This window comes from Camelus bactrianus, chromosome 10 (genome assembly GCF_048773025.1).
Source record: "Camelus bactrianus isolate YW-2024 breed Bactrian camel chromosome 10, ASM4877302v1, whole genome shotgun sequence".
Lineage (NCBI taxonomy): Eukaryota > Metazoa > Chordata > Mammalia > Artiodactyla > Camelidae > Camelus > Camelus bactrianus.
This window is the reverse complement of record NC_133548.1, coordinates 16,028,652-16,045,119: the sequence shown is the minus strand read 5'-3', so window position 1 is coordinate 16,045,119 and position 16,468 is coordinate 16,028,652. Positions and strand designations below refer to the sequence as shown.

At 50.1% G+C, this 16,468-nt stretch overlaps 1 protein-coding gene across 5 annotated transcripts in view; it reads left to right on the top strand.

Annotated features, from left to right (window-relative positions):
* PRDM11 (PR/SET domain 11) overlaps nucleotides 1-16,468 on the top strand; it is an 85,849-nt gene that overhangs the window by 21,528 nt on the left and 47,853 nt on the right. For 3 of the 5 annotated variants that reach the window (XM_074372129.1, XM_074372127.1, XM_074372131.1), the window contains exons 2-4: nucleotides 11,056-11,180; nucleotides 11,542-11,645; nucleotides 12,210-12,472. In XM_074372129.1, coding sequence (XP_074228230.1) covers nucleotides 11,062-11,180; nucleotides 11,542-11,645; nucleotides 12,210-12,472 — 486 coding nt within the window. In that variant the 5' untranslated portion in view covers nucleotides 11,056-11,061. The other 2 variants (XM_074372128.1, XM_010964636.3) reach the window with 2 other exon arrangements.

The window sequence follows — 16,468 nt, the reverse complement described above, 5'->3', positions numbered from 1 at the left end:
TTCCATTTGCTGGCCTGCTGGGAGGGGAAGTGGCAGGATAGGCTGGGACTTGTTTTTTAAACTATTAATACTGATATGTATTTTAAAACTCTTTACTCTACAAAAAAAATAGAAGAGTATAATGAACTTCCATATACCTGTCGCCCAGCCTCAACAGTTACTAACTTCTAGGCATTACTAATCTATTTTTAAAATTAGAAATGCATGCATCTGGCATAAAATTCAGTGGGAAGTAAGTTTCTTTCCTCTCTTAGCCCTCAATCCCAGGAACAGCAGCTGTCATAGCCTAGAGCTGTTCTGTGCATACGTAAGCACATATAAATGTGTATGTCCTTTTAATTTTATTAAAACAGGGCACATTTATTTTATATAGCACACATTTATATATCTTACTTCATGCCAGACACCATTCTAGGTAAATAACAAGCATTAACTCATTTAATCCTTGTAACAGCCTTACAGTGTAGGTGCTATTAACATTCCTGGGCACAGAGGGGTTAAGGCACTCCCCGGACATTACACAGTGGTTGAGGCAGTTGGGATTTGAACCCAGGCAGCCCAGGGCCAGAATCCATGCTCTCAACCACCGTTCTCTGCTGCCTCTCAAATGATACATATGCTTCTTTACCTTGATTTTGGGTCATGTGCTTAACTTTGCACCAGGCACTGTTCTAGCGGCAGAGGATACAGCAATGAACTATATAGACACACATCTCTGCCTTCCTGGAGTTTACATTCTAGTCGGGGGCACAGCTAGCCACTAATATAAATAAGTACTACATATATTTGATAGTGATAGTGCTCCGGAGGAAAATAAAGCAAGGAAGGAGGGGTAGAAAGTGTCAGGGGGTTGCAATTTTATCTAGGTGGCCAGAGAATGTGATATTGAGCAAAGGGCTGATGGCCATGAGGGAGTGAGCCCTGTGGATCTCTGGGGGAAGAGCATTCCAGGCAGAGGGAACAGCCAGTGCAAAGTCTCAGGATGAAGCGTGCCTCGTAGCAGGCTGAGCAAGGCAGCCTTTGTGGCTGCGGTGGGAGTGAAGGGGGAGTGGTAGGAGATGAGGTCCAGAGGGAGTGGGGGCAGCCTGGGTCCAGCTGGAGTGCCACTGAAGATCTTTGCGGTTTGCTCTGCAGGAGTTGGGGCTCCATGGAGGTTTTTGAACTGCAGGCCATTTGATCTGACTTGGGTTATAAGGGTTTGCCCTGACTACTGTGTGGAGAATGGATGGGAGGGGCAGAGGAGAAGCAGGGGATGGAGTTTATTCCCTCTTTTGAAACAGCTGCCTGTTGTATGGATTTGCTATCATTTATTTAACCAACATCCAGATGGACACGTTGGTTGTTCCCAGTCTTTTGCTATTCCAGACAGGGCTGCAATGAATACTCTTACACATGTGTCTTGGAAAAATTCCTAGACATGGAATTGCAGGATCGAAGGTTATGTGCATTTTTGAAAGGTTCCCGGTGCCAAACTGCTCTCCCTAGAGGTACCAGTTTACACTCCCACCAGCACTGCCTGAGGGAGATGGCTTGGTTTATAGCTTCAGGTCAGATCTTGGACTTGGGGGAGTGGGGCGACTGGGGGTATAATGTTGCAGCCTCCATTTGCCCCTTTGTAGGCCAAGGCACCATGGAGGTGGATGCCTTACAGAGGCATAGCCAGAGTTCTGATCCCAGCCAGACTGGACCTGCGGGTAGGTGGGGCCTGCACCGTTGGTAGGGCAGGGTACCAGTGAGGATGGCATTGGCCGCACGTAACAGAGACCCTGTCCTAGTCTGGCTGGAGTAAAAAGAAGTGAAATAGGGAGTGCAGGAGTAGGGCAGATTTTAGGACTAGTTGATTTAATGCCTTAACCATGTCTCAGAGATGTTTTCCAGTACCAAACCATGCTCTGATTCTCTGACACCAACTGAAACTAACTATCTGAAATTAGCACAGATCCCACAGGTTGAGGGCCCACTCCCTCAAGACTGTCCTCTCTTCAAATGCCACTCACAAGTCCTGGGCCACCCATACTTCTGACCAACATTAATCTGGGGTCTCCACGACCCCCTTCCCAGGTTCTATAATTCGCTAGAACAATTCACAGAACTCAGGACAGTGCTTTACTATTTTTGGTTATTATAAAGGGTACAACTCAAGAACAGTCAGATGGAAGCAGTGCCTAGAGCAAGGTTTGGGGAGAGGGACGTGGAGCTCCCATGGCCCCTCCAGGCATGTCACCCTCCCAGCATCTGGATGTGTTCACCAACCAGGAAGCTCTATGAATCTTGTATAAGAATTTTTATGGCGTTCAGTCTTCACCCCCGCCACACCTTACCTCCAGGTCAGTGGATGGGGCTGAAAGTTCTAACTCTAATCTCCTGGTCTTTCTGGCCCATCCTAAGTCTATCAAGAGGCCCCATCCTAAGTCACCTCATTAGCATAAACTCAGGTGTGACAGCAAGGGGCTCCTTAGGAATAGCAAAAGTTTCTCCTGTTGGGAGATTCCAAAGGTTTTAGGAGCTCTGTTCCAGGAACTGGGGACAAAGACCAAATACATTTATTACTACAGCAGACCTTTCCTCTGCTCTGCCCTGCCAGCCGCATCCCGAGGTGATTCCTGCTGGGTCTTCCGCAGGACCCGGCTGCCACGTGCCACCATGGCTGCGTGCTTTCTCCCGAGGGTAGGGCCGTCGGTCTGGAGAGGACAGTGTAGCACCTGAACAAAGTCCGCTTCCATCAGTGGGAGAAAAGGGGGAAAGGGATCCAGGTAAGCCACCAGCGGTATCTACTGTAAGAAACAAACTCATAAAAAAGGTGCTGTTTTTCTCCATCTTCTCTACTTAACTCGTAAGTGCTTCTTTCAACTCCTTATCAGAGTCTTACCACAGTGGAGTTGACATATTACCTCTAAAAGGTTCTGCAGGAGGAACCACCTTGAGAGACTGTTCCACAGGCCCTGGCCAGTACCCCGCTGATGCTCAGTGGAAACTGCTGTGCAGATAAAGGCCTGAAACCTAATCTGCTGTGACTGAGGCCGGAGCTTCCACTGGCTGGACCCCAGTTCCTCCAGCTGCAAAATCAGGGGCTGGATGGGGTTGGAGTTCCCCCCATGGGAGTTCCTTGCCCTTAGGGCCCCTGCAGATTTTTTCTTTGTTTTTATTGACATATAAATACATATAGAAAAATGCATAGCGTAGTTCAATATATTTTCACAAACTTAACACACCCATGGGACCAGTACCCAGATCCAGAAATAGAACATAGCCAGCACCCTAAGACCCCCCTTCCTGCCCCTTCCTAGTTATTTGCAAGGATAGCCAGTAACCTCTAACTACCATAGTTCTGCTCATTTTTTTAAACTTCATATAAATTGAACCATACAGCATATACTCCTTGGGGTCTCATTTCTTTTCTCAGCCTCATGACTCATCCATACTACAGTGTGCAGTTATGGTTCTGTCTCATTTCTGCATACTAGTCTATCCACCGAGCTATTTTTTGAACGTAAAGAAGTGTAATGAAAATCACCCAGCTCCCCGTAATCAGCAGGACAAGTGAATGAGCGAGCCAGATTTCTTTGCTTTTGCTTAGAATGATAGCAACTAACCAGGGTGTTCACCCTGGTTATCACATAACCTGTGTGTATTGGAAAGACTAGGAAAATGAATGAATTGTTACACAATTTGTACAGTATGTTTACTAGACAAAATGGGAGTCATAAATATTAAAACAGAGGTGCTTCATGGTAGAAATCCGGGGCCCTGATTTCTCAGTTGGTCGCCTGATTGATTCATTCATTCATCCCACTATGCGTCAGGTGGCACTTACATGCCTGGTATTCAGTCTTTAATTTTGATTCCTCCTTCCTCCCAAATAACTGGATAGATCGCAGTGTCTAATGAAAAGTGAGTAAAGATGGAGGAATCTTAGATATTATCTTCTAAGCAATTATTAGCAATTTCTCAACTAAATGAGTATGAAGAGGGTTTTTTTTTTTTTACAATCTTTTAAGTGACTTTTTTTCTCCTAAGCAAAACAGAAGAAAATGGAAACTCTCTTTAACATAAACCCCACAACTAACCACTAGTGATATCCCAAAATGTATGCTCCCAGACTTGTGTGTGCAAATCCATATAGCTAAATACATATTTTTATATGGAATTATTTTGTATCTGTCTTTTCACAACTTTCATTAAAAAAAAGACTTCATTTTTTAGAGAAGTTTTAGGTTCACAGGAAAGTAGAGAGTTCCCATACACCTCCTGCCCGGACACATGCACAACCTCCCCCGTGATGGACAGCTGGTACCAGTCTCAGGACTAGCCCAGACTCCAAGAGTTGGAGGTGTGCTCGGACACATCTGTCTTCAGCTATGTGGCCAGTCCATTGGCCACCCCAACAGGCACTCATTTGTTGATTACACGTTAACACTAGAGGCGTGTACACTTATTACAACAGCCGAACCTACACAGACATCATTATCCCCCAAAGTCCATAGTTTACAGTAAGATTCACTGGTGGTGTACATTCTATGGGTTTGGACAAATGTATAATGACATGTATCCACCATTAGAGCATCATATACAGTAGTTTCACTGCCCTTAAAATCCTCTGTACTCAGCCTCTTCACCCTGCCCACTTTCTAACCCTTGGCAGCCAAACATCTTTTTACTGTCCCCATAGTTTTGCCTTTTCCAGAATGTCATAGAGTTGGAATCATACAGGATGCATCCTTTTCAGATTGGCTTCTTTCCCTTCATAACTTTCATTTTTCTTTAGCAGTTTGTTGAGCATGTGTTTCCATGTCAATAAATATTCTTCTAAAGCATTGTTAATTGCTGTCTAATATTTCATTGTATGTTATGTATTAGCTTCTCTCCTGTTTTTGAGGTTTAAGTTATTTCCTGTTTCTCAGTGTTGCAGAGGACAGCCTTGTGGGTAGATCTTTGCATACAACTTAATTTCATCCTTAGGATGAATTCCTAGATTTAGGATTGCTCCTACAAAGGTTTTTCTCATTTCAAGGCTTTTGATATGCATTGCCAAATTGCCCTGCAGAAAGTTTACACCGATTTCTATTCCAGCCAGTAAGGTACGTAGGGTTATTTTCCCTACACTCTTGCCAACTCTGACTAGTATCTTGATTTTTAATCTTTGCCAATTTAATAGAGGAGAAGTGATATTTATTTGTTTTAATTAATGTTTATTTGAGTATTAAAGTTTTGTGGTTTTCCATAAAGCATATTGGCCGTTTGTCTTTTTTCTTTTGCAAATTGCTTTTTCATTTTCTTTTCCGTTTTTTCTACTGGGACGAACATCTATATTATAGTATAGATTTATTAAAAGTGTTTCTCTATTAAGGGTATTAACTGCTTGTGAAGGCCCTCATTTAATGTCAAAAAATTTTCACCAATATGCCCACCTGATATGTGCTACACCTTTAAAATAATAAATAAAACAGATGATAAAAAGAACTAATATTTATAGAGAACTAATATTTATCATATGCCAGGTGCTATGCTATGTAAAACAGCCCTAGATACCAGTCCTGATATCAGTACCATTGGACAGCTGGGGAAACCAAGGTAGGAGCGGTGAATGAATTTTCCTAAGGTCACATAGCTTGTGAGTGGCTGTGCTGGTATGAGTTGATTAATAAAACATATGGTGACATAGGATTCTGTGAATCAGTAATGTTTTTTTAATTGATATACCTTTTGTTCATCACAGAAGTATCTACATATATTTGCAAGTGTGTCTTACTTATAAGTTCAAGGCATATAATTTATTCTTTCTATAGGCAGTGTTTTCTGGATATATAAATTCAACAATTCCCTGTAATAATCCTATGCTTTCCCACCATTACCCCCATGGTTTACTGTTAAGAACCATGTTAGACCTTTTATTTTTAAGGAAAGGGAAACTGAGGCTCAGGGCAAGGCAGGAACTTGCTCAGGGTCACCTAAAAAGTTTACAGCATAGCCAGGACTGAGACCCAGGGCTTGGGGTCCCCAGCCCAGGTCAGTGTGTGACTTGGGCCAGCCCCCTAACTGCTTGTCTCTTTGTCATCCGAGGGGGCAATAGAGGATGCTGTGGGGGATATAACAGCAGACCTGCCAGATTTTCATGATGTCAGCCTCTAGGATCCCCCAAGTGGGTACAGACTCCCAGTCCTCTGGCCACACTGGCTGCTGGGCATTCCAGGACCCTGGCACCCTGCCAAGGGTGAAAACAGAGCCGCAGGCTCCTGAGCTTCATTCTGTCCCCTCCTCTTTGGTCTGCATCTCACTGCCGGGTTTGCAACATGCCTAATCTCTGCGCGTGCAGACTCAGAGGAGCCAGCTGAGAGGGAGCATTGCCAGCAGCTTGGAGTCCTCCAGGAGGCCTGCCGACCACCCCTCCCCCAAGCCCCTCTCTGGGCAAGCAGGGCCAGAGCTGCCTGCAGAAACAGTTCCTGGAGCTTCACCTGGCTCAGGCCTGACAGTGCCTGTTGAGATGGACCCAGTGAAGGACACAAGCCTCTGTTTTCTCTGTCTTCCTAAATGGAAGTTCATTCTGCCACATCCTATCTTCTCCCTCCCTGTCCCCATGGCCTTGATCGCAGACACAGAAGGGAGTCATAATGCACATCAGTCATGCTCGATTCTGGTTCTCCAGGCAGCTGGACCCCTCCAAGAATGGCAAGAACTTAACTGTGCAGTCAATAAACAGGTGTCAAATAATGAATACCTTGTAACCCATCGTGTTTCCCTTTTTGCTTTAGCTGCCAGGAGGCTCAGAACTGAATGGAATGCTAGATTACTATCTTGCAACAGAATCTGGATTTAATTGGCATCATTCTTTCTTCCTGAAGTCTCTGATTGCTCAAATGTCCTGTTGAGTATGGGTTTATGTTATAAATTATCACAATTTTTTTTTACATAACAAAGATGGGATGTAAAGGAAAAATAAGACATGAAAGGAAGTAGCCAATAGACATCTCTATTTTGAGATTCAAATGAATCCTTTTCTCATAAGGAGATGGTTTTTGCAGGACCATTTAAGACTTAGAAAAATGTCTGAGTGCCTTCTCCCTCATCTCTCTCTCTGTCTCTCAGTCTCCTTGTCCCTTCCCACCTTCTTTTTTTCTCTCTGATTTCCTCTCCTCACTCTCTTCCCCTTCAGCCTTTATTCTCTTACTATTGCCCACTGCTCCCTCCTTTCTTTCCCCCCTCTTTGGTCTCTCTTCCCTCCAACCCCTCTCTCATCTCTCTTCCTGCTCACCCCCTTGCCTCTGGCAGCCAGTTTACTATTAATATCCCTTACAAACTGTAGCACTTGGCTCTTTTCAAGGCCTTGACCCAGCCTTTGTCTCATTGATTTCTCTGGAGCGATTTTGATTCTTTCCTTTTTACCAAAGAAGACACTAAGGCCTAGAGAGTTGAAGTCATGTGCCCGTGGTCACACAGTTTAGACTTTACGCTTATTATCAAATTCAGGCTCCAGGCCTCAGGAGTCTAATTCCATCACCCTCTCACTGCTTCTCAATGCCAACCTCACCTACCCTGCCTGGCAGAGGTCATGAGAGAGCGCCCCAAGAAAAGAATTCTGAACAATAACCCTCCCACCCTGTCTCCCCCTCTGAGTTCTCTTTTCGAGTTGAGATTCTCAATGAGGCCAGAAGGACATATTAGCGGGGGGGGGGGGGGCAGTGAGTTACAACATGGGTCATTTGTTCATTAATTTACTTGGCAAATATCTATTGAGAATATGCCATGTGCTAGGCAAGGATGAGCCCAGGGTAAGGCAAGCGAGTCACCTGGAGTGCAAAATTTAAGGAGGCCTTCAGTCTCAGGTGCCAGTCCTGCAAGGGCATGACCTGGAGAGCGGGTACCAACTTCAAAGTTTATGCCTGGTACCTGGCTAGTCTTTTACTAGTTCTGCCCTGATGCCAGGAACTGTTGCAAGGGCTGGCCAGTCCGTGGTGAACAGAAACGCCTGCACTCTGTCCTTGGGGAGCTCATGATCTCTTATGGGAAACAGACATTAATCAAGTAATCATGCTAACAAAAGACTGTTCTAAGGGTGACATGAGGAGAGGGACATGGGGCTAAAGAGGGTATGGAGGGGCAGTGAGGGCTGAAGGATGGGTAGGAGTTTTCCAGGTGTGCTGTAGGTGGAGTACACAGCAAATTCACAGGCCCCTGGTGGGATGGAGCATGGCATACAGGTGGAGCCGGGGGAAGGCAGAGGGGCCAGAGCACGAGAGCTCCATGTGAAATGGTCCCAAGCAGTCAGTTCCTAATATAGTCCCAGAGTTTGCAAATGACTGACTTAAATCAAATCCAATGGTGAGAATTCAAAACCACTCCTTAATGATGTCACTCATCCCCACCTTCCTGATGAGCTTTCTTCAGTGGATACAAGGACTGTGCCGAGTTCTCTCCAAACTCATCTCTGTCCGTTTAATACAGCAATGTCTGTGATAGAATCTAATATTTGCCACCATTTCCCTGATGAAGAAACAGAAGAAGTTAGAAAACTGCTGTCTTAGTCAGCTCAGGCTGTCATAACAAAATGCCATAGACTGGGTGGCTTAAACAATAGACATTATTTCTCACAGTTTAGGAGACTGGGAAGTCCAAGATCAAGGTGCTGGCTAATTTGGTTTCCAGTGAAGGCTCTCTTCCAGGCTTGCAGATTGTTGCCTTCCTACTGTCCTCACCTGACAGAGCGCCCTGATGTCTCTTCCCCTTCTTAAAGGGCACCAGACCTATTGGATTAGGGCCCTACTCTTATGACCTCATTTAACCTTTATCACCTCCTCACAGGCCCGGTCTCCAAATACAGAAACATTGAGGGTTAGGGCTTAACATAGGAATTTATTTATTTATTTATTTATTTATTTATTTATTTATTTATTTATTTATTTATTTATTTTGATGGGGCATACACAAACTTTCAGTCCTTAACACCTGCCCAGGGTCGCATAGTCAATCAGTGGGGCTTGAACACAGGCAGTGGGATCTGGGTGCCCAGGCTGCTAACCTCTAGACTAACTGCCTCAGGATGTGTTGTGTGTGAATGTTGTCCATCCAGGTGAGAAGTGCTACTCAGGGCAGGGGTGTTCAGTGAGCCTTTACAAATCCATTCGGTCTTGCCCCCATCTGGACCTGTGGGCTGAGGCCTGAACCCACCTAAGGACCCAAGGGTGAGTCCAGCCATCCTTCTGGAAGAAGACGGCTAAGGGTGTGGCAGGGAGGTGAACCAGCCCTGAATCAAAAACGCTTGCAACAGGGGTTCTCCTGTTTCCAATTTACTCAGAAGGCCCCAGGCTCCAGTCCAGACTTCACCAAGAATGGACTGTGTGACCTTGAGCGAGTCACTTGACATCTTCCAGCACTAGGTTCCTGGCTCGGTGACCTCCCAACCCCTGCCCCCTCATGGGTGGCTGGGGACCTTTCTGTGGGCTGTGAGGTCAGCTAAGCATCAAGCGTGCGGCCCCTGGCAGATGCGGCTCCTCACCCTAGGCCGCACAGGTGGGGAAAGGGGCGTGCGTGCGGTGGGTGGCCGGAGACTTGGGTGGCCGGCGTCCCTCTGGCCACGCCGCCACGGAGCCCAGTGGGCTGCAGAGGCTGGGAGGGCGCTCGGTGGGCCGCGGGGCCCAGCCTCCCCCGCGCTATCTTCCTCACCAGACGCCCGCCTGGCGCCCCCCGGCCCGCGTGGGGGCTGAGCCCCGCGGGAGGGGCTGGAATTCCTCCCAGGCGGGGGGCCCCTCCCGGGCGCCCGCTTCCTCCCGCTCCCCGCGCGCCCCCCTCCCGGCCGCCAGCCAACTGCGTGCCCCCGGGGCCGGCAAGAAGCCACATGCCCCCGCAAGGAATGCCGGGCCTGGCGGGCGGGGGGCGGGCGCTGGGCAGGGCCGGGCCGGGCCGGGCCGGGCCAGGCAGGGCAGGGAGCGCCCCGCCGGGAAGGTTGGTGAGAGGGAGAGAGCGAGCCCGCGCCCTCCCCGGCCCCCCGCGCCGCCCCTGCGCCAGACCCGTGCGCCGCCCCGGCCCGCTCGCGGGATCTCACACTTTCCCCGCCGGACACGAGGCCGCGACGACCCCCGGGCCCCCGGGGCTAGGGCGGCCCGGGGGAGGGCTGTGGCGGGGGCGGCTTGGCCCGGCCCGGGCCGCCCCCGCCCCCCTCCGCGCGCCCCCAGTCCCCGCCGGCTCGGAGGAGGGGGCAGGCCGTCACGTTTCCCCACACCCCTCCCCGCTGCCGGCGGCTTTGGGGCCCCGGTGGGGAGCAGGGGGCTGATTAGCCGAGGAGCAGGGGTGTGGCCAGCGGGGCCCCGGGTAGTGAGTCACACACGCTGCTCGCCCAGTCCCGGGGCCGAGCGCGCTCCAGCCCGAGCTGAGCGCTGTCCTGGCCTGAAGAGTGTCCCGGGGCTTGGCATGAGGACCCTGGGGTGCCAAGGGAGGGGCTGAAGCCCGGCGCGGTGGTGGAGGAGGGCGGTAAGCTGCGGACTAGGGAGACTCCCCTAGAGAGAGCTGGGTGGGGCTTGGAGTCAGGGCCGGCCCACACGAGGACCCCCAGGCCCCGCCTGTACCTGCTCTGAGCTGGCAAAGCGAGCCTGGCAGCATTCCCTGGCCGCCCCTGGGTGAGGGGCTGAGCTGCCAGGAGCGCCGGGCTCATTTCATCTGCCTGCACCCCTTGGCCCCAGCGGGACCTTTGTGGATCCCTCCCCTGCTCCCCATTGCAGTTTTGTGCCTAGGCTCCTGTGGGTCCCTCCTACATTTTGCCCTTTGGTCTTGGGATCCAGGCTGTGCTTCCCAGCTCTGCCTCCTGGCCTGAGCTCCTCCCGGCCCCTGACCCCATGGGGCTGGTGGCTCCAGTCGTCCCCAGGACCAGCCTGGGATAGAAATGGCATTTCCTCTTGGCCGGGCTACAGCTGTTTTTGTTGTCTGTGTTCTCAAGCGCTTCCTCTGGGGATGGCAGGGAGGGTAACCAGACTCCACGGGACCCCCGCTTGCCCTCTCCGCCACTCACCCCTCTTCCCCTGTCTCTTTGATCCTCTTCCTGTGCTGGTCCCGCCTTCGCGTCCCCAGGACAGAATGACTGAGAACATGAAGGAGTGCTTGGCGCAGACCAAGGCGGCCGTGGGGGAGATGGTGACGGTGGTGAAGACAGAGGTCTGCTCACCACTTCGCGACCAGGAGTATGGCCAACCCTGGTGAGGCCCCTATTGGGGGACAGGAGAGGGAGAAGGGGGGCATCACTGGGCTGGGTTGATTGGAGACCCTGAGGCGAGACCTTCCTCTTTGCTCATCTTCTTCCCCTGCTTTGGGCAGCTCCTGGGACCAGAGGTGAGCGCAGGCTCTAGAAAAACCCAAGCAGTGGCCCAAGAAGGCCTGAGCCTCTGGACTCCTGCCTTTCCACTACCTCCTGCACCAAATGAACGAGCAGCCTGGCTGGGCTTCCTCCACCTGCCCCGAAGCCCCAGAGCCTCCTGGCCAAGTCCTTGGCTTCTCCGCCCACCAGCCTCTCACTCTGATGGCTTCTTTGCTTTCTTTACTGGCCCCTGTCCTGGCCAGCTCTAGGAGATCAGACCCATCGGCCATGGAAGTGGAGCCCAAGAAACTGAAGGGGAAGCGTGACCTCATCATGCCCAAAAGCTTCCAGCAAGTGGACTTCTGGTGTAAGTGGAGCTTGGGGCTATTCTTGGCTACTCTGCCCTTCACCCCCACCCCCCACCCCACCCCTGGTTAGGGAATCAGCAGTGATAATAGTCATGACATGCCTTCACCTATGATGTACCAGACACAGGTCCAGACCTCAGTTCATCCTCACAATCAGCCACCGAGGTGTCTATTATTTGGTCCCATTTTCCAGGGGAGGACACTGAGGCTCGGTGAGGGTTAAATTCCCCTACAGATGCCAGACCCATCTGACTCCAGTCATGGTCTTTCTTCTGTTTTTTCAAATTTGAAACAAAGGGAGCTACTGGCTTCCTTAGCGTTGGCAGACATGTCCTTTGAGCCCTCACGGAAGATAGTGGGTTATTGGCTACTGAAGAAGACTCAGGGGCCTGTGGCTGGCTGGGATGGAGCCAGGGCTGGGACTCCTGAGTCCCCTGCTGTGTGCTTTCTACTGCCCGATGCTGTCCTCAGGGTAGGCGTCCCATCAGCCCCTCAGCCACCTCCGTGGGGGTCTTTCCTCTCTGCAGCAACTGAGGCTCTCTTTCCTCTTTCCATCCCTCCAGTCTGCGAGTCCTGCCAGGAGTACTTTGTGGATGAGTGCCCGAACCACGGTCCCCCGGTGTTTGTGTCTGACACGCCGGTGCCTGTGGGCATCCCAGACCGGGCCGCCCTCACCATCCCCCAGGGCATGGAGGTGGTCAAGGAAGCCAGTGGGGAGAATGACGTGCGATGCATAAATGAGGTCATCCCCAAGGGCCACATCTTCGGTCCCTATGAGGGGCAGATCTCCACCCAGGACAAATCAGCTGGCTTCTTCTCGTGGCTGGTGAGTGTCTCCTGGGCTGTGCCTGGGAAGAGGGCGCCACGAACGTGGAAGGAAACCAGCAGGGGGAGCCCTACGCTGGTCCAGCCTGGCCCCAGAGCTTTTCTGCCATCACTCCCAGACTCGTGGATGATGGATCTTGCTGTCCCCTTGCCAAGGCTGAGTGGCTGTGACCCTTGGTGGTCAAGGGGCATGTGGAGGAGCCCCATCTGGCAGTAGTCAGCAGAACCAGTGGTGGGGCAATTTCCCCATGAATCCTCACGTGTGTGTGTCTGGTACGCCATTGTATGACATTTATGAAGGGTTTACCGGAGCCCTCCTCTGGAGTGGGTGACCTGGAGCTGGGCACTGTGGCGTTTTAGAGTGTGACATTCAGCTGAAAAAGCAGTAATGCCTGGTGCTAGAGGTAAAGCCTCCAGTTAGACAGACATGGTTCCTGCCCTCAGGGAGTGGGCAGTCTGGTGGGGAGAACAGGCCATGAACAAGGACGCGCACATGTGACAGTAGCTACTGAAGGGGGAATACAGGACGCTCTGGGAGTAGAGGGAGATGGCAGCGTTCACAGTGCTCGGGAATTTGGGGGCTGTAGCCCAAGTTCATTACATCAGCCAGGTTTGCTAGTTACTATCTAATGCGACCTTGGACAAGTCATTCAACTTCTTTGTGCCGGCATAATCATAGCTGATGGTGAAGATGAGCTGAGTCGTCACTGCAGAGTTCTGAGTCCTGCTTGCCCTTAGCGAGCACACGGTGAATATCAGCTATTATTATTGTTGTTGTTCTTGGTCTTCTTGAGGGGTTTGGGCAAGATTTCCTCTAGTCTGAGACTTGAAGAATGAGTAGCATTTAATGGAAGGGGAATGGAAAAATGATCCAAGCAGACAGAACAGCTGAGAGACAGGACCCCTGAGAAGTCCAGTGGGGTGACAGCAGTAAGCCGGAGACAAAGTGGCAAGAATTGGCAGGAGAAGGAGGCAGGGGCCAGATCCTGCTGTGTTTCACATGCCGTGACGAGAGCATCCTTCATCCTGCGGGCCAGGGGAAGCCATCAGAGCATTTCAGGCAGAGGTATGAGTTGGTGGGTTGCAGGATGGAGGATTGGGATTCTAGGTAAGAGGCTGGGGTGGGGGTTTACATAAGGAAAGATGGTGGCTTAAACTCAGGTACTAGAGATGGTCACATCTGGGAGAGATTTAGTGGGGAGAATCCTCAAGATTTGTTGGTAGACAAGATGTGAGGGTGAGGAAGAAGGACGTTTAAAGATCCAAAAAGAAAGGATTATCAAAGATGACTTTCAGGCATCAAACTTGAACATAAATGAGAGCGCAATAGAGAAAGGCAGGCTAGGGGGGAGAAAGGTCATTCATTAATTACTAAGTAAACACAAAGGGTTTCCTTTGTGCCCAGCACTGGGTTGGCTCTGGGGACACAGTGGTGGGCCAGATCAGACATTAGTCCTGCACTCCTAGAGTTTATTGTGGGGAGGATGGAATGAATTAAAGAGTAAGATAAGTGCATGTAAAATGATGACTCTGAAAGCTGATGGAGACAGTGAGGCTAGGAGACAAGTGAACAAACAAGGGATTTGATGTGGCCAGAAGTCAGGGAAGGCTTCCTTATAGGCTGTGATTGAAAGAAGAGAATGCCCGCCAGGTGATAATTGGTGAAGGGCATGGAGATGGACGGAACAGCATGGGCAAAGGTCTTGTGGCAGGAGAGAGCATGGTGTGTTTGAGCAACTGGAAGGTCAGTGTGCCTGGAGTGCTGCAAACACAGGGCCTGGAGGAGACGGATTCTTGGTCATATAGAGCCCAGTGGGCTGAACTGTGACTTTCGTTCTCTATTTTAAGAGCAATGAAAAGCTTTCATTTATGTTTTGAAAGGATGACTTTGGCTGCAGGCTGGCAAACTAATGGGGTGGAGGTTTTGGTCATCAGAGGGCTGTGGTCATTGTCTAAGGCGGCGATGGTGGAGGCTTGGGCTAGGGTGGAGCAGAGACATGGAGACAGGTGAACTGGTTTGTAAACTGTTTCAGAGATGAAAGAGATTTGACTTGGAAAGAGACCAGTTGGCTTAAGTAAGGGAGAGGGAAGTGTCAGGAACCCCTCCTGCGGTGTTCCTCTCCCTACAAGTCAGGAATGGTGCCTTTTTCTGAGAATGGGGAATGCCGGAAGGGAACTAGGTTGGGGGAAAGATCCTGATTTGGGTTTTGGACTTCCGTTTAGAGTGATGTCAAGATATCCAAGTGGTGATGTCGACTAGGCGGTTAGATACATGGGTTCAGAGCATGGAAAGGAGGTCTGGAGATGTCACTTGGTGAGTCATCTGTGCAGAGGTGGTCAGCGGGGCCAGAGGAGTGGAGGGCAGGCCCCAGGGAGAAAGGGCTAAGCGAGAGATGGAGAGGGCCTAGGACTAAGCTTTGAGGAACTTCAACAGCTGTGCAGAAGGGGAGCTTGATCCTGCACGGGAGGCAGAGCAAGAGGAGCCCGAGAGGTGGGAAAGCCAGAATGTCCAACAGTGTCAAATTCTGCTGAGAAGCCAGGCAAGAGGAGGGCTCAAAAGTGTCCACTGGATTTAGTGCCAGGGACATCATTGGCGACTTCAGCAAGATCTGTCACTATAAGACTGTGGTTGTCAACTGGCAATGTGTACCCCCTGTCCCCCTTCTGAGAAACTTGGAAATGTTTGGAGGTATTTTGGGCCATCACACCTTGGGATGGGGCTATGCTCCTGGCATCTAGAAGGTAAAAGCCAGGGATGCAGCTCAACCTTTCCTAATGCACAGGACAGCCTCCTACAACGAAGAGTGGTCTGGCCTCACTTGTCAATATCACCAGGGTTGAGAAATCCTGCAGAAGGGTAATGAGATGGGAACCTTATTAGAGTGGAGGTGACCCATATAGGTACTTCTAAGAGGTTTGATTAGAGATACGAAGCAGAGGAGAAAGACAGGAAGGGTGATGGTTGAAGGAAGACTAGGAGCTAGGGAGTTTGTTCATGAGATGTTAACTTCCTTAAAAAAAAAACCCCAGTGGAGGGAGTCCTGCTGAGGAAATGGTTAGATATAGAGTGGAGAAAAGGCATGATGGGTAAGCTTTTGTATTACGAGAGAAGGGTCACATGGAGACCTTGGATGTGGAAAGGAGGTGGGTCAACCTTTCTTCTGTCCCTGGAGGATTTCCTAGAGATTTGGAGCAGATGAAGGAAGGTAAGCATGCTGGGCTCTCCAAATAATGGCTCTCCACAGATGGCTGTGTCCCGATCCCTGGAACCTGTGAAAGTGTTGTTATCTTGTTTGGTAAAAGGGACTTTGCATGTGTGACTAAATTAAGGATCTTGAGATGGAGAAACTATCTTGGATTATCAGGGTGGACCCAATGTAATTATAAGCATCTTTATAGGAGAAAGGCAGGAGAGGAAGAAAAGATTGGAAGATGCTCTGCTGCTGAAAGATAGAGAAGGAGGCAGGAGCTGAGACATGCAGGCAGCTAGAAAAGGCCGGGAAACAGACTCTTCCCTCAAGCCTTCTGAAAAAACTCAGCCCTGCCGACACCTTGATTTTAGGATTTCTTACTTTCAGAAAAGTGAGACAATAAATTTGTGTTGTCTTAAGTCACTTTATTTGTGGCCATTTGGTGTAGCAGTAAGAGGACACTAATCCAGTGGGCTTGTGTGTTTGTGGGGACATCTGCTAAAATGTGCAGAGAGGTGACCTGAGATTAGGGAGAATGGAGGTTGGGGTGCGTAGAGCTGGAGGTGCCAATGAGATGCTAGGTGGAGCTGTCCCAGGGCGCGTCAGTATGTGCGGGTCTGCAGCTGCAGGGAGATGCCTGGATACGAAGGGGACGGAGACCAAGCGTATAAATTTATGCAACTGAAGTCCAGGGAAGGGCTGGGTGGTAGGGTCAGGGCTGCAGTGGGTGAAAAGCTTGAGGATCGAGAGCCTAATAGCTCAGGTGACACACTCAGGTCTTGGTGTCCTTGGCAGGGGCGGTTTCA